This window comes from Natrix helvetica, assembly GCF_964273705.1.
Source record: "Natrix helvetica genome assembly, chromosome: Z".
NCBI lineage: Eukaryota > Metazoa > Chordata > Lepidosauria > Squamata > Natricidae > Natrix > Natrix helvetica.
The window spans coordinates 48,763,514-48,790,336 of NC_138554.1; the positions used below are offsets into that span (position 1 = coordinate 48,763,514).

Here is a 26,823-nt window from a genome sequence, read left to right on the forward strand (position 1 = left end):
TTCTTTTACTTACATATTCTTTTCCACAGTTATTACTTCAAGAGATAAACTGGGAAAACTGTCCTTTAGGGAGTTGCAAAATACAAAACAACTGCTTTCTGGGCGTACATATTTTAAAAATATTGTAGGAAGCCCCCCCCTCCCCATATTAAAATATTCTTTATTCTTAATATTAATATTAAAAGAGGCAGGGTAGAATATTCCCCCAAAATAGGGAAAATAGAGAAAACATGTTCTTAAAGTCAGAAAGCCACCTCTGTCTTTCTCATCAGCCTCAAATCTTTAGAGATGGATATTTTGTGCCCAGTCAGAAAGACTGGGCCAATCTATTCATAAACAAAACACCTTCAATTCAGCTGATGGGTTTAAGAAGGACAGGACATGACCTTTAGGCAGTGGTGGGATTCAAATAATTTAACAACCAGTTCTCTGCCCTTATGATTTCTTCCAACAATCAGATCACCAAACTGCTCAGAAAGTTAACAACCGGTTCTCCCAAAGTGGTGCGAACTGGCTGAATCCCACCACTGCCTTTAGGACATAATAGGATTTATCCACCACCATTGAAATACCAAAAGACACAAAGCTCACTATACTGCACAACCCCCTAGAACTGTGATGGCAAACCTTTTAGAGGCCGTGCCCAAACTATAACCCAAAACCCACTTATTTATCGCAAAGTGCCAACTCGGCAATTTAACCCGATTAATGAGGTTTTACTACCTAAAATAATGATAAACAAGGCAGAGTTCAGCTAATTGTTCTAAGAAAAACACGATAAATGCACTTTTATGCTCCTTCATTTTTTTTCTGCTTTTTTTAAATACTATGTTTAGCAACAATAAATAAAGAAAAACTTTTGTAATATCATTTCTCTCTTTTCCTCCCCATCTCTGTTTCCCCCCTCTTTCTCTCCCTGTCTTTCTCTGTTTCTCTCTCTCTTTCCTTCTCTCTCTCTCTTTCTCTCCCTCCCCCTCTCTGCTTCTCTCTCTCTTTCCCTCTCTCTCCCCCCCCTCCCTGGGGAGGGGGAGAGGAACCCCTGAACTGGTGCTGGGTGGTGGGAATCTGACGTCTGGAGGCCAACAAGCCCAGAATTTTCCAGTATTACACAAACTGTTGCATTTTTAAAGAAAACAGGTTAGAAAAGGATATCTGTTCCAATCTGATTTTTGCATTTTACCCCTTCTCTTGCTGTACTTATTCCTAGGCTAATCTTGTCACAAGGGCAGCTTTTTTATGAAAGAAATCTCTCCTTTTGTTTATATCTTTGTTCTGGTAAATCCGAAACAAAACAAACACGAAGCTCTTCCAAAGACATGTAATACAGCTTTTTGGTTTACATTTTTGGTCTTGTAAACCTTTACAAGAAAATAAACATTAAGTTTTTCCAAAGAAATGTAGCAATTTGGGAAAGTTTGTGAAGAAAGTTTTCTTCCTACGTCATGGCAAGGTACCTGGGAACCTGGACCCATAGAAATCAACAAGCCTCAACAGAGTCCTAATTCTGTGCAGCTGGTTTGGATAATTCAGCCTGACTATTTCTTGATTTCAAGGACACTTTAAGGATATGTTAATTATGTCAGTTTCACTTTCCACTCCATTTTGGCATAAATTAATGCCAGTTTTTAATCTTAGTCATTTTTATGTATTTATGATCTCAGAATAGTGAGCAACTGACCGATATTCAGCAATTATGCTAAAAATGACTGTTGTGGAAGACTACAAAAAGTCCTGCTTTAGTATAACTTGCTGTCTTCATACATTCCCTAAGGGGAGGGGAGAATTATTCTAACCTCTTTCTTCATAGGGGCATTTGAATATGTCCGCATCTGAAAGTAGTAGACACATTCTTTACCTTCCCACTTCTCCAAAATAAGCCTGAGTTGTTATACAGGTAATCTTTGACTTATGACCAGTTGCTTAGCAATCATCAAAGTTATGACAAGACTCCTGCAAAAGTTTATTGGGATCTAATTTTGAGGTTATGATTTGCCTATGGTCCCATATTCACATGATCACATTTTGAGTGTTTAGCTTTAAGGCAGTTTGCAGCATCTCGTGTCATGTGACTACAATTTAATTTTTTTTTCCGGGTTCCTGATATTTAGTTTTGGGTTTCCAGCAAAAAACAGTCATGAGTTTTTAAAAAATCACTTAACAACTGCTGAAAAAAATGTAAAATTGGATCTGGTGAACTCGTGAAGCATTCCTGACCTGCTCTCGAGTTGCCATAGGCAGGGGGATAGAGAACCGAGCCTCACAGCTGCATCGAGGAACATGCATTTCAGTCAAAACAAAGCACATTCCAGCCAGCAACATCAAGGTCATATCCACAGAGACCAACAGTGGCTGGAGGCAGTGACTTCTACAACCCGCGAAATTGCTTTATTGGGGAATGTGGCTGATTGACACACCTTGGGAAGAGAAGGAAACAGGGTCAGAGCCAAGGCACAAATTAAGTGAGGTCAGAGTTGGCTTCACATGAAGCTCCTAATAAGCATCTGGATTTCTTTTGAAGCTTGGCTTGAGTTTTATGATTTAATTAAGGCATCGGTTGTAACCCTGACAGTGAACCACTTAACCACTATGACTTAAGACCATAATTCGAGGTTCAGCTCTGGTTGTAAGTAGAGGACTACCTGTATATATGTTTGTCCAAATCCCATGTTTCCTGAAAATAAGACCAGATTGTATTTTCTTTTGGACCCCAAAATAAGCACTAGGACTTATTTTCAGAGGGTTTATTATTTTTTCCCCATATACGGGAGGTCCACTACTTCTGCTTGTTTGCGGTAGTGCAGGAGGCCACTGGGGGGTGGGGTGGATCTACCCTACACACCCTGCACTGACTTACCCTTAGGACTCTTGCAGCCAGACCACCCATGCCCCAACACCTGCCTTGCCTCATTATGGCAGCTCTACCAGGCTCATCTGCCAGCTAACTTCTGCTTTCTCGCGGCTGCAACAGAACAGAAGGCCAAGGAAAATGCTAGTGCTGTGGCCACAAGGCAAGGCAGGGGATGGAGCTGTCCTATGTGCCCCACACTGGCTTACCTCAGGGCCCCCCATTCAGGCCATTCAGGCCCCAACAACTGCCTCATCTTGTGGCTGCAACACCAGCATCACTCAGCCTTCTGCTTCATTGCGGCCGTGAGCAAGCAAAAAAAAAGTGGGCCAGACCAGTGGCCACATGGGCTCCTGCTGCACCTGGATGCTTGTGCTGCTGCCATGAGGAAGATGTCAGGGCTTGGATGGTCTGGCTGCGGGGGCCCTGAGGTAAGCCGGTATGTAGCACATGGGGCAGCTCTTCTCCCCCACCTTGCATCAGTGGCATTGTCATACTTCATGGCCTCCTGCCCTGCCATGAGCAAACAGAAGTGGCCCACAGCCATGTGGGCTCCTGCTGCACATGAGTGCTGGTGGTGCCACCCCAGGCAGTTTCCAGGGCATGGATGGCCTGGCTGCGGGGGTAAGCCAATGTGGAGCATGTGAGGCAGCTCCACCCCCCACTTCATCTCGTGGCTGCAGCACTGGGAGCAACCAGACAGAATGGGTGGCTGGCTGGCTGCGCAGGCTCTTAAGTAGGGCTTATTTTAGGAGGGGAGGTAAAACTTAGGTGCACAAGGAAAGCATGCTAGGTCTTATTTTTGGGATAGATTTTATTTTCAGGAAAACAGTCTTATCAGCACAACAAGGAGCTGAATAAATGGTTAGGGGCAGAATTTGTGCAGGATTTCTCCTCATGGTTATATGATTCATGTTGCCTAATGCAGTTATGTTATATCAAATTTGATAAAGAATGTCTTTCTAAGGCTGGCCCAAATCCTTAGGTAGGCCTTTTAAAAAAATAAATCTAGTATAAACCCTAACCATAACCTTTGGTTGTTCTTAACTGAATGTTTATTCAACATGAATTGGTATGAAGATTATATTTTGTTTGTGAAAGGACTATTTAAATTATTAAGAATCATAAAAAGTCAAAGGCAGCAGAGATTATGCCAATTTTTTTTTCTCTTCCTTCCTTTGATTCATTAGACTTGTTTATACTGTTGGGAGAAGGGACATGGTGGCTCAGTGGCTAAGACACTGAGATTGTCAATCAGAAGATCGGCAGTTCAGCATTTTGAATTCCTAGTGCCACGTAACAGAGTGTGCTCCTGTTACTTGTCCCAGCTTCTGCCAACCTAGCAGTTCGAAAGCATGTAAAAATGCAAGTAGAAAAAATAGGAACCACCTTTGGTGGAAAGTAACAGCATTCTGTGCACCTTCAGTCATGCCGGCCACATGACCACAGAGACGTCTTCGGACAGCGCTGGCTCTTCGGCTTTGAAACGGAGATGAGAATCAGGAACAACCAGCATATATGTGCAAGGGGAACTTTTACCTTTTTATACTGTTGGAGGAAAATTATTTGATCTGTTTCCAAGCCAATTGTGAAGAAACACACTGGGCAACATGCTTGAGATAGAGGATGCTTTTCATTCAGCAGCATAACAGAGCGTACCGCTCTTGTAAGTGGTCACAGATTGAATGGCAGAGTCAGCAATATTTATACAAAAACTTGTTCTTTGTTTATGAACTTTGTGGATGTGCTTACAGAGGTGTTGCTGCTGGGAAGAAATGCATTTTTTCATCCTGCAGGGTAGTAATGAACTTCAAGTATTTTTACTTCCGATTCTGTGGGCGTGGGGTTGGTGGGCGTGATAGGGGAAGGATACTGCAAAATCTCCATTCCCACCCCACTCTGGGGCCAGCCAGAGGTGGTATTGGACGGTTCTCTGAACTACTCAAAATTTCCTCTCCCGGTTTTCCAGAACCTGTCAGAACCTGCTGAATTTCACCCCTGCTTCAGGGTATATTAATCCTTAATCTTTTTTGTATTGGAACGTTGGATTTTGGTGACATTGGGTATTGTCTTTGTGTGGCTAAAAGATTTCCATGATTTGCGAAGACTTCTTTTAGTTATGTTTAAGTTAGTGGGAGTTTGCCGATTTCTTAATGGGATACGTGCTTTGTTAATTTCAGCCAGTGGTGGGTTGCTCTTGGTTTGGCCCAGATCCCGGGCCATAAAGGCAGCGGTAGGAGGCTCTGCTCACCCACCTGGACACTTCTGTGCATGTGCAGAAGCGTTGTGTGCACGACCATGCATGTGTGCATGAGCGAACCGGTAGTAAACAAAATTGAAACCCACCACTGATTTCAGCCTATGTTTTAATATAGGTAAAAATGCTTTTGATTGTCTGCCAGTTCTTAGTGGGTCAGGGGAAGCCTAATTCTTGAGAGTGCAGTTGGTTGGTTAAGAGAGGGGTGCGTGATACAGGTGGCACCTGGATTTTTTTGCTCAACAATAACTTGCATTACTTTCAAAACTATCTATCATTTTGGGATCCAGTTAAATCGTGAGCACCTTCAAATTGCCTTGTGCGTGTCTTTAAGAACACACTTGCTCTTTGTATTTTGATAGTTAAGTTTGTGGAATATTTTGAAGCAGGTCCCATATCCACCATTTCCATTCATGCCCTACACACCAAGAGTTGCTAGAAAAGACAAAAAGCTGTTAATATGTGCTAGATTGGGTAATGAGAAGGCAGACACAGGCTTAACGTAACAACAGCTCTTTATTACAGAGGAACAAGTATGTACAATCCAGCAACTGCTTGGTCTGACAGCAGCCCTTTTATAGAGAGCTGTCAGACCTCTTAGCCAATAGGATTAAACCTCTTTTCCCGCCGGAACAGAGGACCAGAGTGGAAACTCTGGTAGCTAGTGTGAATATCTAACACCCCTCCCCTCTTTGTTGGGATGTTCCTATTGGTTACAAAGTCCCGTAGGTAGGCGGGCCTTTGTCTTACTCTACCAGACCTGCGTAGTTCATTTGGAACCGGTTCTTCAGGCAGGTCGGATTGACCTGTTTGCTCTCCAGCTCCGCTCTGTGGAACCTGCTGGAACTTTTCCCAGGCCGCGGCTGGAGCTTCTGGAATTTGCTCGCTTGGAGCTCGCTGTGGGCCTGCAACAAATTCAGATAAGTTTCCCGGTACCCTCAGGTTTGAGCTGGCTGTAGGAGTGAGCGTTTGCTCATTTTGGGTAGGGCTTTGGCTGATTTGTTCAGGAGTTTCGTCTGGTGTTCTAAGATTGGAGTGGAAGAGGCGACCACAGAGTTGGTCAACATGCCTCCTCCAATTTCTACCATCCTCTAGCTCTAACAGATAAGAGCAAGGCCCAGTGATGCCTATCACCTTGGCAGGGATCCACAGAGTCCCCCCGGCGTAGTTGTGGGCGTATACTGGTCCCCTATGCTAAAGTTTCGAATCTTGCTTGTGGAGTCAGGGGGCGATGTGGCAGAATAGTAGCCGGTCTAAGTGGGACCTTAGCCAGCAACCCAGGAGAAGCTCGGAGGGGCTTCTCCCGATAGTGGCACTTTGTGTGATGTGTTGGATTAACAAATAGTGATCAACCCGTGTTTGCCAATCCCCCAGATCCATCCTAGCGAGGGCCTCTTTTGCAGATCGCACCATTCTCTCCGCCTGACCATTGGAAGCCGGATGGAATGGAGTGACCAGGGCATGCCTGATTCCCTCACTTGCTAAGTAGGTCTCGAATTGCATGGCCATGAATTGGGGCCTGTTGTCAGAGGCCAAGACATCGGGCAGGCCGTGCATGGAGAAAAGTCTCCATAGCACTTTGATGACCGCCTCTGCCATGGTGGAGGTCATCAGGGCTACCTCTAACCACTTCGAGTATGCATCCACAGCTACAAGGAACGTTTGGCCATGAATGGAGCCAGCAAAGTCAATGTGTACCCTAGACCAGGGTGCTTGAGGGTGCTCCCATTCCTTAGCGGGCGCCTCTGGGGGAGCTGGTCTGGATTCCTGGCATGGAGTGCAGGTAGCCACTCATTCTTCTATTTCCCTGTCCATGTTAGGCCACCACACGTAGCTCCTAGCCAAAGACTTCATCCTGACAATTCCAGGATGCTCCACATGTAACGCTTCCAATACTGTCTTGCACAGTTTGTTTGGAACAATCACCCAGTCCCCCCACAGTAAACAGCCTACCGACAACTCATCCCGTTTAGTAAAAAACATTTTAAATTTGGCCCCAAATTTAAATTTGGGCCACCCCCTCCACACCCAGTTCAAGATTTGCTTGATGGTGGAGTCCTTCGCAGAATGACGGGAAACATCATTGGACAAGACAGGTCCAGTGTCCAGGCAGTCAATAAGTAGGACCGATGTCTCGGGAGTGGGGTCAGCGAGCAGTTCGGGTAGGGGACAGCGGCTTAAAGTGTCTGCGTGTCCCAACGTGGAACTGGGGCGGTGGATCAGTTTGTAGGAGTAAGCAGCCAGGAAAACAGTCCACCTGGTCATGCAAGGTGACAGCGACACCGGGGTAGGTCGGTTCCCAGCCAGTAGCCCCAACAATGGCTTGTGGTCCATCACAAGTTCGAAATCCCGGCCGCACAGATACTCGTGGAACCTTTTAACTCCCGCTACTGTGGCCAAAGCCTCTCAGTCCATTTGGCTGTAGTTTCTTTCCGTGGAAGACAAGGTTTTCGAGTAGAAAGCAATGGGGGCTTCTGTGCCATTGGGCATGCGGTGGCTAAGGACAGTGCCAATGCCGAAAGGGGATGCGTTGCAGATTAACACCAATGGCAGGGTCTGGCTGTACTGGACCAGCAGGGAGTCAGCAGTCAGAAGGCGCTTGACCGCGGCAAATGTGGTGGCCTTGGCTCGGCCCCAGGACCACTTGGCATTCTTGGCCAGGAGACGATGCAATGGTTCAGAGATGGTGGCCTAGTGTTTGAGGAAGACGCTGTAGAAATTAAGGAGCTCGAGGAACGCCTGCAGCTCGGCTTGAGTGCGGGGTGTGGGGGCTTCCTGAATGGCTTTTATTTTTTTGTGATGTCTGGTGAATCCCAGAGCCATTGATCATGTACCCCAGGAATTCAACCCTTGGTACATTAATTTTGCATTTTTCTTTTTTGAGCCAGAGGCCTTTTTCGCGAATTCTGGTCAAAACCATTCTTACTCATTTTTAAAGTTGCGCCTCGTTTGCAGCCGATACCAAGATGTCGTCGAAATAGGGGACGACTCCTGGTATCCCCTGCAAAAGCCATTCCATGATGCTTTGGAACAGTCCAGGGGCGATACTAACTCCAAATTGCAGGCGGTGGCATTTGAATGCACCCCTGTGCGTCACAATGGTCTGAGCATCCACTGTGTTGTTTGTTTGTTTCTTTTATTGGATTTATATGCCGCCCTTCTCCCAAAGGACTCAGGGTGGCATACAGCATTAAAAAACACATATTACAAAACTTAAAATAAAATTAGAAACAATCCAAGAAACAAACCGAATTAATATAACACTAACATTTTTAAAAAATTAGATAAAATTAACAGGCCAGGCCGGCTTGCTGGAAAAGCCAACATTTTAGGCCGCGTCGGAAGGACCGGAGGTCGGGGATTATGCGAAGCTCTGGGGGCAGCTCATTCCAGAGGGAAGGCACTCCCACAGAGAAGGCTCTCCCCCTGGGGGTCGCTAGCCGACCCTGTCTGGCCAACGGCACCCTGAGGAGGCAACTCTGTGGGATCGCACTGGACGGTGGGAGGCTACTGGTGGCAGTAGGTGGTCTTGCAGGTACCCTGGGCCTAAGTCATGGAGCGCTTTAAAGGTCATAATTAGTACCTTTAATTGCACCTGGAAAAAACCGGCAACCAGTGCAGACCGCCTAAAAGGGGTGTAACCTAAGTACCCCCATGATAACCCGCGTGGCTGCATTCTGGACCAGCTGAAGCCTCCAGGTGCTCTTCAAGGGCAGCCCCATGTAGAGAGCGTTGCAATAGTCCAGGCAAGAAAGGACGAGGGCATGAGTGACTGTGCATAGAGCATCCCGATCCAGGAAGGGGCGCAACTGGCGTACCAGGCGAACCTGGTAAAAGTCCCCCTGGTCACAGCCATCAGGTGTTCTTCTAAACTAAGTTGCATGTCTAGGAGGACTCCCAGATTTCTGGCCCTCTCTGAGGGGCCTAAAATTTCTCCCCCTATCATCAAAGATGGAACAAGATGCACAAATCAGGATGACAGAAACCACAGCCACTTAGTCTTGGAGGGATTGAGCTTGAACCTGTTCCTCCCCATCCAGATCCGCACAGGCTCCAGGCATCAGGACATCATGTCAAGGGCATCATTTGGGTGGTTTAGGGTAGAGATGAAAAGTTGGGTATCATCAGCATATTGATAATACCGTACCCCAAAACCACGGATGATCTCGCCCAGTAGTTTCATATATATGTTGAACAGGAGGGGTGAGAGAACCGACCCTGGGGCACCCCACATGTGACGTGCCTCGGGGTCTATCCCTGCCCTCCAGTCAACACGAACTGCGACTGATCCAACAGGTAGGAGGAGAACCACCGTAAAACGGTGCCCCCCACTCCCAACCCCCCGAGTCATTGCAGTAGGATATCATGGTCAATGGTATCGAAAGCCGCCGAGAGGTCTAATAGGACCAGGACAGAGGAGCAGCCCCTGTCCCGGGCCCGCCAGAGATCATCGACCAACGCGACCAATGCTGTCTCTGTGCTGTACCCAGGCCTGAAACCCAACTGAAATGGATCCAGGTAGACAGCTTCATCCAGGTACTGGGGAAGCTGACGTGCTACCACACTCTCGACAACCTTTGCTACAAAGCGAAGGTTGGAGACCGGATGATAGTTGGCTAAAGAAGCTGAGTCCAGGGAAGGCTTCTTAAGGAGGGGCCTCACCACCACCTCCTTCAAGGTGGTGGGAAAGAACGCCTCTCTCAATGAAACATTGGTAATCGCCTGGAGCCAGCCTTGTGTCACCTCCCGGGAAGCCGAAACTAACCAAGAGGGACATGGGTCCAACACATAAGTGGCAGCACTGAGTCTCCCCATAATCCTGTCCATGCCCTCGGGGGTCACAGGGTCAAACTCATCCCAGATTGTCTCCACAAGATTCATCCCCGTCGACTCGCCCAAATCTACCCAGTCAGAGTGCAAGCCTGTCCGGATCTGAGCGATTTTATCCTGCAGATACTGAACAAATTCTTCAGCCCTACCCTGCAAGGGGTCTTTCCCAGTTCCTTGGTTAAGTAAGGGCGGCTGGGCAGTTATCTGCGGATGCGATAAGAGTGGGAAAATGTTGCCATTTTGCCACTTTTATCGCCACTAAGTAGGATTTAAAATGAATTCTTACTAGTGTTCGATCAGATTCAGACCGACTGGCCCTCCAACCACTCTCTAGGCTTCTTTTCTGGCGTTTCATCTCCCGGAGCTCCTCGGTAAACCAGGGAGCCACCCGGGATCAACACCGGTTCAGAGGCCGCAAAGGCACAATGCGATCCAAGGCCCCAGTGGCCGCCCTATCCCAGGATTCCACTAGGGCTTCAGTCGAGTTGTTTTGCAAGGGATTCAAAAAAAGTCCCAAGTTCCATCAGGAACCTTTCAGGGTCCATCAGGCACATGGGGCAGAACCACCTAGTTAGTTCCGCTTCCCTGCGGCGAGGGGTAGCAGTATGGAAGTCAAGCCTGATGAAGAAATGATCAGACCATGACAAGGATTGAATAGAAATATCCCCTAAATCTAGATCATTCATCCACTGCCCAGAGACAAAAATCAGGTCGAGCGTGTGTCCCCTATTGTGGGTGGGGTCTTGAATTAACTGAGTTAGGTCCATAGCCATCATGGAAGCCATGAACTCCCTAGCTGACTCGGTTGTCTCGCCAATGGAAGGCAGATTGAAATCCCCCAGGATCATAAGCCATCTACAGGCAACTGTTGGTATGCCTGCACCATGTCCAATTTAGCAAAGATTTTTCCTGGGCCTAACGAATGTAGTAAGTGCTGTACAATGGGTACAGGATATGCGCTTTGTTGTAGCGCGTTGTTAATTGTACATTTATAGTCCGTGCAGATGCTGATTGACCTGTCAGGCTTGACCGGGGTCACAATAGGGGTCTCCCAGCGTGAATGGTCAACTGGCTCTAGGATTTCCTGACTCACGAGCTTATCAATTTCCCTATCGATTTTAGGGCGGAGAGCGAAAGGTACTCTCCTGGGCTTAAGCCTGATAGGCGCTATGTTGGGGTCCAAGCTAAAAGAGATTGGTGTCCTCACATACTTACCGAGGCCAGAACCGAAGACGTCCTCAAACTCCTTAAAGATGGCCTCGGCACTGTCGTCTTTCACGGAGTTGATTCCGGTCACTTCCAACCCTAGGGCTTGAAACCAATCAAGCCCCAGGCGGCTCTGCAGGGGTGCTCTGGCACAGAAGTCATTGAAGCATACCTGGAAGGTGCCTTGGCCCCGATGGGGACTCGGTTCCCCTGGTAGTGACGCAGGCTGATATCTAGGGTGCGAAGGTGCTGCTTTTTCAGGCTCGGGATGGCTTGGTTCAGGGTCAACCATGAGATGCTTGTTAAAGACGATCCAGTGTCGATTTCTAGCTCACAGGGAGTGTCCTCGATGAGGATGGTGACCTTCAGCTTTTTTGGCCACCTAGTGTGGACTTGCCCTATCATAGTTTGATAGATAACCTTTGGTTCTCTCTCTGGGCGCCCTTGTGGTTTCTGCCAGGCCCCTGGGTTGGGCCTCTGTTGGCGGCTTGGAGTGGTTTTTGGCTGCCAAGCAGTGGCAGGGAATTTGCTCCGGCACACTTTGGCAATGTGCCCCTTCCTATCGCAATGCTGGCAGGTTGCGTCTCGGAAACGACAGGTAGACCAAGCATGGTTTCCTCCACAGTTAGCACAAGGCGGCAAACACGAGTTGAATTTTCGCGCTGGCTTTGTGCAGCTACTGCGCATGCGGTAGCTGTCATCTTTTTCACAGGGCTCTTGTTCTACGGCCTCGTGATGGACGCACATTTGCTTCTGCGTGGTTTGTGGCACATTATGTTGACGCTGCAAGGTTTCTGTGGACTTGTCTGCGGATTTGGACGCTCTGGCCTCATCAAGTGCGATCTGCAGAGACATGTTTGATCTGGCAAGCAAACGTCTCTGCAGACTAATGTCCTGCACGCCGCAGATTTTGTGGTCTAATATTACGTCGTCCAGGTCACGGAACTTGCAATAAGTCGCCGCCTTTCGCAGTGCCGCCACGTATTGATTGATGGATTCCTTCTGATTTCTAATGTTGAATTCGTGGCGGTGAACGTGCCTCGACGGTTTGGGCGCATAGTGGGTCTTCAGGGTCTACTGTAACGCCGCCCAAGGAACCGCTTGGCTCGGAGTTGGCTTCGATAAGTCATTTGCGGTTTCGAAAACCTCTCTGCCACAGGACCCCAGAAAAAGATTCTTTTTTCAGGTGTCTGGGACACCCACAAGGTCATTTGCCTCGAGGAAGCATTCGAATCGTAACATATACAATTCCCAGTGTTTGGCCACTGCGTGATACGGAGTTGACGATTCGAATTTGCCGCTCAAAATGGTAGCTCGATGCTGCGCCGAAGCTCCGAGCTGGATCTACTTGCTGGATGTCTCGTTGTTCGTTTCTTCACCTATCTGCCTCTAAATCCCACCTCCGTGCCAGTGTTAGATTGGGTAATGAGAAGGCAGACACAGGCTTAACGTAACAACAGCTCTTTATTACAGAGGAACAAGTATGTACAATCCAGCAACTGCTTGGTCTGACAGCAGCCCTTTATAGGGAGCTGTCAGACCTCTTAGCCAATAGGATTAAACCTCTGTTCCCGCCGGAACAGAGGACCAGAGTGGAAACTGGTAGCTAGTATGAATATCTAATAATATGATTTTTGTTTTGTTTTGTATTCCAAAATTTTATCTGCTGTTAACAAAGTTTTCAATCAGCATTTAATCTTTAATTTCCTCTTTCTGCTATGCCATTTTCTACTAAATTTCACATCTAAAATTATCTAGCCAGTTTTAGAATTAGTTTGATAATCCTGATATACTGTATCTGGTTTGATTTTTCTGGGTTATGTAATAGTACATAATAACTTTCTCAAGCACTTTCCCCATAAAAAAATAAGGAAAAAATCAATAGTATCATAACTTTGAATTGCACTAGGCTCAGGAGCACATGGAAACTAGGAAACTCTTCCATAGAGTTAACCCAAGTAAACTCAAATGGGCAAGTTGGGTCATGTTTTCTCAACAGTCCTTCTCCTGACAGGATACAGTGCCCACTTGGATTCCTTCTCCCCCACCTTTTCACTTCTGGCTTAGCTCCAAAATAACTCTGGCCACATGATTAATCATTTAAGAATCATATATATAAATAGTCTCTCTCTCTCTCTCTCTCTCTCCCTCCCTCCCTCCCTCTCTCCCTCTCCCTGCCCCCCTCTCTCTCTTGTGTACGATCGGTAGACAGATCTTTTACATTTAGAATACAATAGAATAACAGAGTTGGAAGGGACCTTGGAGTTCTTCTAGTCCAACCCCCTGCTTAGGCAGGAAACCATACACCACTTCAGACAAATGGTTATCCAGCATCTTCTTAAAAACTTCCAGTGTGGGAGCATTCACCACCTCTGGAGGCAAGTTGTTCCACTGATTCATTGTTCTGTCAGGAAACGTTTCCTTAGTTCTAAGTTGCTTCTCTCCTTGATTAGTTTGCACCCATTGTTTCTTATCCTACCCTCAAGTGCCTTGGAGAATAGTTTGACTCTTCTTTGTGGCATCCCCTGAGATATTGGAACACTGCTATCGTGTCTCCCTTAGTCCCTCCCCTAGTCCTTAGTACAATTGAATCTAAGATATCACTTAACTGTAGCTTTTAAATTATATGACTGGAGAAAGTTTTGGGGCAGCAAGCTTATGGAAATTCTCAATCATCCAGGTCAAAGTTGTCTCAAAAGTGCTTTTTCAAAAGGCAACTGGACTGTTTTTTCCTTGAGGAAGCCATTTTGCTTCTCATCCAAGCTTTATCTGTTCTGGCAGGATGATGGGGGCAATGAAAAGATTAGTGACAGGATGCGTGGGGGGGGGAGTGGTTGGAAGGATCATATTTCTTTACTATCATCTGGTCTTTAGCATCTTCCATGAGAGCTCTTGAGCTCCAATATATCATTCATATATGATAAATTATAATCTCACAATCTACTTGGTTTGCAAATGATAAGACACTTATTACATAGTTTTCAGTAGTAATTTGTGGTTTGTTTTCATTGTATTTCAGTAAAAATGCACTTAAATTAGAATGGAACATGTGCATGTATTTGTATTCTGAAGAATTTAACTTGCACTGAGAGTACCTCCATGCTTAGGTTTTGTACTACTCCAAGCCTGCAATTGCATTATTTATTCATTAGAAACTGACATCAGTAAAAACACTAGGCTATCCTGGCCTTATTCTGCCTCTTGGATTTTATATACATCTAGTTATCAGTAAAATTACAAATTATTAAAATTAAGGTAATAAGAGGGGTGGAGGGAGCAAGGGGAAGGTGCTATTGATCCATCAACCACTTTAGTTGGTGTGAACCAACTTCTCCAGTTGGGGCCTCAAGCATCTGGCAGAGCCAAATCTTCTGGGCCTTATAGAAGATCAGGAAGGTGGGAGAAGATCTATACAATACAATAGTAGAGTTGGAAGGGACCTTGGAGGCCTTCTAGTCCAACCCCCTGCCTAGGCAGGAAACCCTATACCGTTTCAGGCAAATGGCTATCCAACATCTTCTTAAAGACTTCCAGTGTTGGGGCATTCACAACTTCTGGAGGCAAGCTGTTCCACTGATTAATTGTTCTGTCAGGAAATTTCTCCTCAGTTCTAAGTTGCTTCTTTCCTTGATTAGTTTCCACCCATTGCTTCTTGTTCTACCCTCAGGTGCCTTGGAGAATAGTTTGACTTCCTCTTCTTTGTGGCAACCCCTGAGATATTGGAACACTGCTATCATGTCTCCCCTAGTCCTTCTTTCTCTTAAGCTAAACATACCCAGTTCCTGCAACCGTTCTTCATATGTTTTAGTTTCCAGTCCCCTAATCATCTTTGTTGCTCTTCTCTGCACTCTTTCTAGAGTCTCCACATCTTTTCTACATCGTGGCGACCAGAACTGAATGCAGTATTCCAAGTGTGGCCTCACCAAGGCATTATAAAGCGGCATCAACACTTCACGTGATCTTGATTCTATCCCTCTGTTGATGCAGCCTAGGACTGTGTTGGCTTTTTTGGCAGCTGCTGCACACTGCTGGCTCATATTTAAATGGTTGTCCACTAGGACTCCAAGATCCCTTTCACAGTTACTACTACTGAGCAAGGTACCACCTATACTGTACCTGTGCATTCCATTTTTGTTGCCTAAATGTAGAACCTTACTCTTTTCACCATTGAATTTCATCTCATCCAGAAGGGTGCAGGGTATTCCAAAGGTCAGGAGTCAGGAGCCATTACATTAATCATCTTTTTGAAAATTACAATTGTAGCTTTATATGTTCCTCATTCAATTTCATTTTCAAAAAAAGCTTAGAAAAATAAGAATAATGCACTAGACATTGCTATGATATAAAATTTATTCAAAACAGATAAAAATGTAACATTATACTTAGTGTCATGGTCATACAAGTAGTTACAGCTTAGATTAACCATTTACAATTTATTTCTCACCTCTTCAAAGAACTGACAGTTAGGAATACTGACATTTTACCTCAAATGGAATGTGATGGCTATACAACAATTAAACACAAAAATAAAACAGCATTTAGAAAATGAAAGTTGTCAAAGGTGTTGATAAAATTGCTCCTTTGAACAAGATTCAAGATACTGACACTGTACAATGTTCAAGCAATATCATTTCAAATTCATTCAGTTATAGTAGACACTAGCAGCTGGAGAAATTGAATGACAAGAATTATGTGTAAACGAAATGTGTAAACACACACACAAATTTACTATAACGTTCTCCCAAAATGAATAGCTATTTTGAACCCAATGGGATTCCATAGAAATCAGCATCGATTTTGGCAAAGGACTGCATTTAAACAAAGAAACATAGTATTCAAGTAAATAGGAACTGAGTGCAACTCTAATGGCTGTTTACCTTTGTGTTCAAATCATTTAAATGATAACTTAATCCAACTGCAACATAAATAAGATCCATAGATAATTATTAAATAATACCTCTACATAGAATTCTACAGCAAATGAACACACACTTTATACTTATGAATTTTTAAAGCTTGAAATGCTATCAACTTAACCACTTGACCTTGTTAAAATGGGTTGGTCTGCCTCTATCACTAGACTCTTAAAACAATAGTGATGGTACCTGTTGACATAACATAGGTGGCTTGGTGATATCAGAAACTGTCTGGTAAATAGTCTGACACAATGGCAGAGGGAGTGCTGTTTATTAGTTTGCTTAAATCAGGAATTTAGTTTGGACCAGTATTAGTGTACATAAAGCAAGGTTAAGCAGTCTGGGAGTTGTTGACCTTTTTACACTACTATTATTTTCTGCACAACAGTGTGGCAAATGATAGGGGATGATGGAAGTTATGAACTGAACCTCTTCTAAAAAAAAGAGACCCTGCTTGCCTGCAGTCTATTTCGCCTCGGTAAAAAATGGCAAGGACACAGACTCTACTGTATGCCCCAAATACTAGTAAAGACAGGAATTGCAAACTTTTATGTTTCATCCTGTAGTTTTGTCTAGGTACCACCAGCTAGTACTCTTATGTTTAAATATTAAACAGTAGTTTAATGTTGTATGTACCTCAACATAAATGCCGCACATGGCTATAGCCCTGTGAACTGTGCACTCAAGAATGGCTGAAATCTAAACAACTGTTCTACGTTCATCTGACAGCATTGGTATAAATAATAAATAAATATCTAGTACTAAAGTCCAAATTCAAGATTCAACAATACCAACACTATAAATATTAAATATGCTAATAAATTAAAATCATAACAAACTATTAAAAACCGATCACAGTGATATTTCCACAGGGAAAGAAGAGCCTGGGTGAACTGGGAACTTGCCATCATAAGAATACATTTCATTGCAAAATATTTGATATTTGAAAAAAATATATCAAATTTTCTTACAAGTTAATTATTATCAGTCTTAAACAACTGACGTTTTAACTGCAGTAACCTCTCAAATGGTAAAAGATCTCTGAAAGATTATGAAGGCAAATTTCCCCATTTCCACGTACTGTACATGTGAGATGCTCTTCTTTCAATACCATACCAATAATCATTTGAAGTGAATGCTGATCTATAAAAATTTAAAGTCAGTTTTAAAACAAATTACAACTTAACCCAGTGTTTCTCAGCTTTAGAAATTCTTAAGACTTCAACTTTCCTCAAAGCCAGAATTTCTGAAGTTGAGAAACAATGGCTTAAGAGAATGGAATGTTCACGATATAAGACAATGGCTTCCTTTTCACAACATGCTGAATCTTAAGCAACCCAGCTCCGCTTTAGTCTAATCTAACATGTTGTACAAAGTCAGCTAATATTTTTATTTCTCTTAGAGCTAAATTTATCTGGTTTACTTTATTGTCTCCTATTTTCAGTGTATTAAAATAGTGTATAAAAATTAAAAATAAATTAAAAACAAAGACAGAGAAGCTGGAATTCTACCCGTCAAAGCATTCCTGTCAGGCAAAAGCAAGTCTTAGGACTTCCTTTTTTTCACAGAACTATTTCAGCTTCCAAGCCTTTAGTGAGAATTCTCCATAGATTCCCTTTATGTACTACAGTGCCTCAGGGCCCGGAAAATCATATCCATAAATATCTGGAGTTTGCAGAGAACCAGGTAGCTTCCAATTTCTCTTTGAACTTCCACAAATTTAGGCTCATTTTCTGCTGGTGGATAGACAACACTGGTCAGACTACTTTCTTCCATCTAAAACAAAGATTAAAGAAATTGAGGAATCTCAGATTAATAACATTTGCATATTAAGTCCAACAGTATCCAAATCAGCCTTGCATGTTACTCTTGGATCAATCCTATTGCAGCCAATGCTGTCACTATCAAATCCCCAAGTGCTCTTCAATCACCTTATTTTAATAAATAAGCTGTGTGTTTGTCATGGCAAGGAACAATGGGATGTAACCCAGTAGGGAAAAACATGGTCCCAGCCTTCAGAAAAGCAGAGAGAAAACGTTTTGCTCCACAAGGAGCAGTGGGTCAAGGGATTTGCTCATAAGTACATATCTGAGCTAGTATAAGCAAAATAATGCACTCAGATATGTTCACTTCCTCATGCATCCTACTCTCTGTCCCACCATAGTTGCAGCAACAATTTTATAAGGCATGCTTGAAGGATTGCCTCAGCTCACAGGGTGCAGCAGTTTGTCTATGTTAGAATTAATGCATGAACAGGAAAAATGCTCATATCATATAAAATAAAGTTCAGTACAGTACAAAAGTGTGCAAAAACCAGGCCCTAGGATTATTCAAAATGTGAAGAACAAATGCCTAAGTATTTATTACTTTGAAATTTACACTTCCAAAATGACAAAGGCAAAGCTTCAGGATATACAACTGTTCAATAAGTAATAGCAACAGAGGTTATTCCCGAAGATGAAGTGGGGGAGTAATTAAAAGAATCTTCCTGCAAGCACAGCACTTTGGGGTGTATTTGAGTGCCGAAGCAGTCTGCTTCTTAGATCCCATATAAAGCATCCACCCACAAGGACATGGCTTCTCTATGAGGACTGAGTAGTGTGCATCTTGCAAATACCAAAGCCATAGAGTACTTTGGATCTGATACTAAAAAAAGTGCTCTGGAATATGAAAATAACCCCTGTGTTCAATAGCAGGAAAATCCCAATGGCTTTCCCCTTTCACACCTATTGTGTGATCCCAGAAAAAGATACAGCCCTCGAGTGTTGCAACAGATGCTATATTCATGCCCCATGTATCCTTTGGAAACGGAATCTAAAGTACTCTCCATATCTGCAGTTTTTAGAAACTTACCTTCATAGTTCATTAACATTCCCCAAGAGAACATTGCTAATGTCCAGGTAGGTGACCTGCTAAATTATTATAGCAGATTCACACATTCATACGTATACTAAACATTTCTTATATTCTCCTTAGAACTGGGTGGTTTCCCCTCACTACCTGGCTTTGATCCTTTCCCGACTTAAAGAATATTTATGCAACTCCTCACCTGTTGTTGAATGTTGTGGGACAAGTTGGAAATATCCAGTTGAATATTAAGTACTTGGTCAGCGTAAGTTGTTAAGATTTGATGAATATATGAGAGATAGCCGGAGTAGGTTTGGAGGCCTGCCTGTATCTGATTGAAGCAGCTTTCCTACATGATATAAATGTTATAGGAAATTATTACAAAAATTATTATGCATTTCTTACACAAATTTCAATAACATATTTCTTTGATTTCAGTGGTATTATACAACTTCTGCGTTGAGAGACAAGTCAAGCTCTGTTCTCCAGAAAGTAGACAAGGTTATTGAAATTATGGAAAAAGTGATTTCCACAATAAAATGTATACATAACTTGAAAACAAACCCGATTCTGCTGTGCCACAATTAAAAGCTATATTAATTACAAGGTAAGGAAACAGTGACCTTCTGTAGGATGCAATGTTAGAATTGGCTTAATATGGATAAATATGGACAGTTTCTACTGTTTTTAAATTAAGCAATGAAGGATAAACTAAAGCATAGAGAGTGACTCCATTTCTCTACCATTTTAAGCAATGACGAGCCAGTATATACTAGGAATTAATAGATTAATAGTGGAAAAATTGACAAAGTTACAAAAAGTGGTAGCCAGAAAAATGTGTTTTGAATAAACATACATTTTAATTAAACAATAAAATAGATGTAGATGCACTACACTTGAATGTATAGCTCTTAATAAATGTTTACTGGGAAAACAGACAGGGGAATTTTCTCATAATGTTGTTATCAGTGATATTTATCTATTTTGTAATATTCTTCTCTGGAAGATGTTGGCTAGCCCAAAATTATTATATTGGGTAGATATGTAAAATATGAACACTCTGAAACTACAGTCTGATTTAAAAAAAATAAAATCCATCTAGACTCAAATCCAGAGCACATTTTTAGAACCAGGACATGAGCATGGCAGAAGCAAGTTAATATTAGAATAAGTGTGTTGATCTCTTATTTCATTACTGTTTAGGGTTTGAGTGTTCACCTTTTTAAGGAATAACCATTATTCCCAAAATGAATTTGATACCAGTAGAACTAATGGCCAAATTTAAAGTAGGCACCCATCAAGTCGTTAAGTATACTTACGCACTTTATAAGAAAGTTGTCAAATATTACACTTAATGCATGTGTATTGTCAGTGGGGGGCCCATTAAAAAGATTAAGATTAGAAAAAAGATGGGCCAATGACAATGCAATTATTTCAGCTCCAGTGAAATCAAGCTACTGATTTAGATGATTACTGATATTACATGGAACTACAACAAAGGGTGCATATTATTGTTATGGGGAATGTATAAAAAACATGAGATAGAGTCAACAAGAGAGTTTATGCACAGACAAAGTAGGTGGGCATTTGCAGGAGTGAGTCCCATTACTGGCTTAAAAATCAATATTGCTTTATTTCTGCTTTGTTTCCTTTATAATATCTGATTATGGATAATACAGTCTCAGAGAGTATCTTTGTACATATGTAAAGTGTTAATGTTAAAATAGGAAAAGGTCCCCCTGAGCACTAGCACAGGTCCTCCCTTACCTCATTCTAATTTTAAAGACGTTTATTTTCCTTCAGCCAAAAGAGAAAAAAAAGAGGTGGCAATATAATAAAGCAAAGTAGTTTGCTTACACGTACACCTCTGAAAACCAAATAGTTTCCAAAACCATTTTTAGGAAATAGTTGGTGGCTGGAATCAAATGCTCTGTCTTCTTAGACAAAACTATCACCAGCTAGAAAGAGCCAATCTGGGTAAAAAAGGATCCCCCAAACCTAGAAAGGTAATAAAAAAAACATTCTTATCAGCTTACTTATAAGGAAGGATACTTAGCCAGTCATGTAGGCTGGGGAATTCTGGGAGGTGAAGTCCATACATCTTAAATTTGCTGAGTCTAGGCAGCCATTTTACAAACAGCACATAGGCTGTTTGTAAGAACACACACAGATGTTCTTAAAATCCCAAATATTGCCATGATTTCTTACAAAATTATGTGCTGCTACCCTAGTACTTCTTCCATTGAGAGGGAAAATGCTTTTTAAATTACAATGAGATGGGTGTTGCTACTTACCATGTCACAGGGATCCTGCTGGCAATGAGAGATATTAACTTGTTGAATGCCCAAGAGTTTCTCTATCGTTATCAGTTCTCTGTTGCTGCCAAAGCTGAATGCTTTACGCTGGAGGGGGAAAAAAAGAAAAGATTGTCTGAAGAGATATTTCTGGAATTCCATAAAAAGAGCAAACATATGTGAGTGCTTTTATATCCTTGTTCCCTAAAAGCACTATTTTACAAAATCCTTCCCCTTCCCACATCCTATTTTTACTATACTTCAAAATCCAACAAAGCTCAGAGAATCTGAGTAAGGTTTAATACTGACATGAACTTATTAAAATGCATATTAACTTATTTATATGAATATAAATATTTTAATAGTCCTAAATCCTGTCCTCATTGTAAATTGTGCCAAATTGCACTCAGTTTGATTGGTTTTCACTATTTAGTTCTGTGTGGCTGATATGCAAATAGCAGTATGGAAAAGGGCTGAATAATGCTGCATTCTGACACAGCAAATACTTATCTTGAGACTCACTATTTAAAATTTCCCACCAAGTTTCTAAATCTTTAAGCAGAATGCTTCAAAGTACATGAGTAATGTCTATGGAAATCTCAGCAGCTAATGAGTACAGTTGGACATGACTTCCAGCAGTTAAGAGATTTTGACTGTTGTTTTCATCTTCCTCATAATTAACAAATCTTTTCATCTTTCTCATAATTAACAAATTAGGCTCTACTAAAAATAGGGAGTTGAATGCATATCAGCCACACAGAGCTAAATAGTGAAAACCAATCAAACTTAAAGTTAGCTGTGACTAAGGTAATTTCTTCATTAATAGCTTACAGCACCTTTGGAGTTATCCAGCCATTGCTGGACCAAAACAACAGTAATGAAAACTTTAATATCACTTCAATAACATCTGAGTGATTTTATGAAGACACCAGAAGTTAGTGGAGAAATTATCATTGAGGCTCCCCTTAAGTATAGTACAGTGAAACCTTGATTCAACCCATTAAAACTGAGTATAACTTGGCACAATTTACAATGAGGATATTATTCTTAAAATAAATATTGAATTTTACCTCTGAATTTAGAGTCTTGTTCACCATAAGCTACTCTTATATGACTCACTATCCACACAATCCAAACTACAAAACTATTTGAAAGAATTGCAAAGGAGCATCAAGCAGGTAATTCCATTCTGTTGGATTTTCTCCCTTTGTATTTAGTAAATCTTAATTATAATATATTTATTTGTTTGACAGATTCAATCAAAATATTCTCTCCCAACACCCAAAGAAGAAGGCATCAAGAATGCCAAACTTTGCTGGCTTGTTTGCAAACAATTTTCTCCTTTGAGTTTTGACATTCTGAATTGGCACAATATTTACATGTATTCCAGAAGCACCAGACAGAAATATTAATTTTAGTAGATAATTTTATGCTAGGAAATGCATAAGATTAAGACTCTTTGGAAGACTGAGCTGTAATTTATGGGAAGTACTAGAAAAGGAACCCATATCTGAATGATGTTCCAAGTAGTTTATGTGAAAATTTCAGCCAACTATGAATTTGGTTTTCTGTATATATTATGCTCTAATTACTTTAATCTATCACTTTTCTCAATCATGTCACTATGGTAGGAGCAGGTATTTTGGCACAATGGGCATCATGGTATCTCTAAGTAACACTCTTCATGCCAAGTTTTCCATACTCCTAAATTTAAACTCTATGATCTGCAGTAGTTTGCTGGACTTTAACTGCTGGTTTTCTTCATTACAGGTGCTAAAAGTTGAAAATCAACATGTGCAAGATTACTAGTTTTCCACTCACACAAGGGTTTGGGTGGATTTGGTAGGTTGTTGACCAAATTCAACAATTGCATTGGAGGCCCATGTGGTTTTATAACATGAAGCATCTTCTACTAACTAACAGATGTCAACTGCAAACTCTACTGTAGCATGGTCATAGTTATAACCAGGTATCCTAACTGGTCTACTGATTAATATTTTAATTCCTTTGTTCAAGAATGCAAGAAGAACTTCTACAGAAGGTATCAGTAGTGAAGCAGTACACTAGTACATCTAAGTGTAGACTGAAAGCACACCATCAAAAGTAATAATGATTTAAAGCCACATTTGTGCTACCTTATCACATATAAGTTTTTTATATTACTCAGATTCTTCTCCAAATCCTCCCTTGTTATTTAAAGTTATGCATTGATTTAAGTAGTGATTTAAAGGGTCTTTTTAGCTTTGGGATTCTATGAAGTAACATTTCAGTGGAAGAAAATCAAAAGACTTCAAGTTTATTACTTCAATACATTTAATCTGGCAACTTTGTTCCCCTTCCACTATTCATTTCATTTCATTTCATTTATTCGATTTATAAACCGCCCCCTCTCCCCAAGGGGACTCTATTCAACATTTTCCATTAGTCTGAGATTCTACTGTATCATTTCAATATAATAGGGAGTTTATAAATTTTAGATTAATTTAAAAATGGGATTTCATCTAGCTACATTACATCTCAAATTCATAAATGTCTAGGCTTTCATAGTCAATAATCATACTGGCTTGGAAATCTAGTCCCAAATGCAAACCTCCAGGTTAAAAATATCGTTAAAACAATATTGGAAGAAAAAACTAAAACTACCAAGATTTATATCTACTTTATTTGCATCATTGCAATAGAGAATTTACCCAATATAACTGGCAAATATTTTCATCAAAATATCCTAAAGAATCTATATATAGATTACTTGTTTCCCTCTCCCACTACAGATTCTTTACTTTTTGTGGGAAAGAAACTTGGTATACAGCAATTTAATACATATTGATTCAAAAGCCAATTCATAAATGCTAGTAACATAGCTCCAACTCCTTTAAAATAACTTCGTGAAACTTGTTTGACAAACTATATGTATCTCTTTGTAAATCTCTTTACCCAGCATATACTTACCACAAGCCCATTCAATGCAAGGAGATCAGCCTTTATCCGGATGGCAAACTCCTTATTTTTCGAAACAAACTGATGTAAACCAGGATCTCCAGAAAATTCTGCATGAGGTGCAGCTAAGCACATTAACCAAGAAAGTGCAATACTGACAAGAAGAAGACCACCTGGGAAAATAAAAGAATATACAATGGTCAGGAAAGACTGGTCGTTTAAAAAACAAACTGGACTACTTCTATGAACTGCACTAAAATATCTAGCTGATAACTAATATCTAAAATATTGAAACCATTAGATAGTTATAATATGATCAATTATCATTTTATCAGCTCCAGCCCACAGTCTTCACTTACTACGTTTCTCTCTGCCGCTTTTCTGTTAAAACAAGGAAAAGTAGAGCTGGAGCTTCACAGCTCCAATCTGAAGCGACGCCGCTCAACTCCTCATAGCTCGAGCCAAGACGAAACTACGAGCGCAAGTGGGTGGAAGACAGATTCCGTCAGAATTAGTCTATCATTCTTCTAGCACGTGCAGCAAATTCAGTGAGACTCAGACTAAAATACGAGCCTGCCCTTTCGTTTCCCCAACCTTTCCAAGTCGGGGGCGTCTTTATCACGTGGCAATCTTTGGCTTCGCTTGACGCGAGTCCCCGCAAGAGCTACGGCGGGTTTTTCGAAACCCGGTTGCCCATCTCTTTTGAAAAAGGTGAAAATGTCAGTAGGCTGGAAAACGAAGCCGCGTCTTTCCTTCTCTGAACTTTTGGGAGAACTTCGAGGCACACGCACAAAGGCCAGTCCTGACCTCTGAAAATAAAACAATTTAACCGGTTAAGAGATTTATTCTCCTACAATCAAACCCGGATCTGCAATCTGGCCACTTCAAAGCTTGTTAAACATTCCTGAAGGCAGTGCTAAGGAGCAGCGAGCGGTCGAGAAGATAAGCCGGGACTCGTACTTCTTCCTTCCCTCAGCCGCAAAGGTGGGCAATAGTCCCAAAGGCGGCGGAAAAGCGCTCCGGAGAGCGCTCGCCCCCGAGAGACGCCAAAAAAAGCTACCTTCGCCCGAGCAAGGTGCCACCACGAGGAAACTTACCCTCTCGTCTCCAGCCCCGCCCGGCCGCGACGAGGAAGGACCTGCCCCGAGTGCTACTTACTCCGTGCCGAACTCATCCTTCTGCAGAAGAAGCTTTGGTCTCGCCCACTTTCTCCGCCCTTTACTTCGAAAACGACGTGCTTGTGATGCGGGAGGTCACTGGCGAGCTGGTGCCTGAGTTGCTGTGAATCAAACTGTTCTCCATTGGGGGTATTTATAGAGAGAATATTCAGGAACTTCCTCCGGACGGTGAAAAAGAGGGAGGGGCACTGGAGGCTAATTGAGAGGAGTGGTGTTAGGCTATGACTCTTACATTTTTTTTGTTTATGCACTAATTACGGTAAATTCAAAATCCACCGAATGTCCTTGATCAGGGTCACAAGGTGGGAGATGAGGATCTGCAACAGGAGCCTATTTCCCAGGAGTGAAATGGTTTCCCAGGTAATTCTGGGATTGTTTCATTAAAGTTTTAAAGAATTCACAGCTGGCTCCAACATTGGAACAACCTTCTGTGATCTTTTAAAACTTTATTGGAATTATTGAAGACTTTGTCTTCCCCCCCAAAAAAAACCCCAATAAGGAATTTAAACTTCATGTTTGAAGATAAAGTATTATTTAATGGAAAATAAACATAGTAACAAAATGCTACTCTATTTTTTAAAAAAAGTTTTCTCCCTTGATTTAATTTAAAGAGAGGTTGTAACTGCAAGATCATGTATTTCCCCAACCTTCCAGAGCCATTTTATTTCTCATATCTTGGACCCATCTTTCCTCATATATTCCTTTACACCTTCCATTATTTATTTACTCTAGAGCCATGGATTGGTTCCAGAATTACAGCACTCTTATGGGAATAGGGCTTGGCAAACAAAAAACTCATTAATCTTAATAGCCCTACCCAATGTATGGCAAAATCTAGATCTAGTCAGGCTCGAGCAGTGACTTAAAATGAAATTTAACAGGAAGAAATGAGATTCTGAATCTGCCTAGTACAAATAAAAGGCCTGAGTAAGATGGGGAAACTTGATTCATCTGAAACAGATCTGGTGTCTGATCAACCCAGGGTTGATAAGAGCATCTAGACTTGTTACAGTTACTTAAAATGTTAAATGTTACCATGGTATAGCATTGAGTCCATATCATGAGAATTAATTGTTTCATTCTACTGGGCCCTAATCAGACTTCATTTGGAATACAATGTTCTGGGTATCAGTTTTTTAAAAAAAGATGGATAAATTCAGCCAGTTCAAAGAAAGGCTATTAGATTTGTGACGAGTCAGGTGTTTAAATCCCATCCGGAATAGCTAAAGCAGGGGTGTCCAAACTTGGGAACTTTAAGACTTGTGGACTTCAACTCCCAGAATTTCCCATGCTGGCTGGGTAATTCTGGGAGTTGAAGTCCACAAGTCTTAAAGTTCCCAAGTTTGGATACCCCTGAGCTAAAGGAACTGGTTGTGTTTGGTCCACAAAAGAGATGATTTGTGGGGAGGTCAGAGAATAGTTTACAAATATCTGAAGAGTTGGCATATATAAGTGGTCCTTAATTTACAATCAGTTGCTCAGCTATCAGTCACAAAGGCCCCCCCAAAAGATA

The 26,823-nt window shown here is 42.0% G+C and overlaps 1 protein-coding gene across 2 annotated transcripts; it reads right to left on the reverse strand.

Annotated features, from left to right (window-relative positions):
* Positions 1 to 15,470: 15,470 nt before the first annotated feature.
* On the reverse strand, positions 15,471 to 25,602 carry CSF3 (colony stimulating factor 3). Of its 2 annotated transcripts, none has more exons than XM_081971595.1 (5): positions 25,230 to 25,602; positions 24,145 to 24,305; positions 21,196 to 21,303; positions 19,104 to 19,250; positions 15,471 to 17,830 (listed from the first exon to the last, which is right to left on the reverse strand). In XM_081971595.1, exons 2-5 carry the CDS (start codon positions 24,265 to 24,267, stop codon positions 17,672 to 17,674), a joined length of 537 nt encoding a protein of 178 aa, XP_081827721.1. In that variant the 5' UTR covers positions 24,268 to 24,305; positions 25,230 to 25,602; the 3' UTR covers positions 15,471 to 17,671. The 2 variants fall into 2 exon arrangements, with proteins under 2 accessions (XP_081827721.1, XP_081827720.1); XM_081971594.1 differs by having other exon boundaries at positions 25,291 to 25,599.
* Positions 25,603 to 26,823: the final 1,221 nt, after the last annotated feature.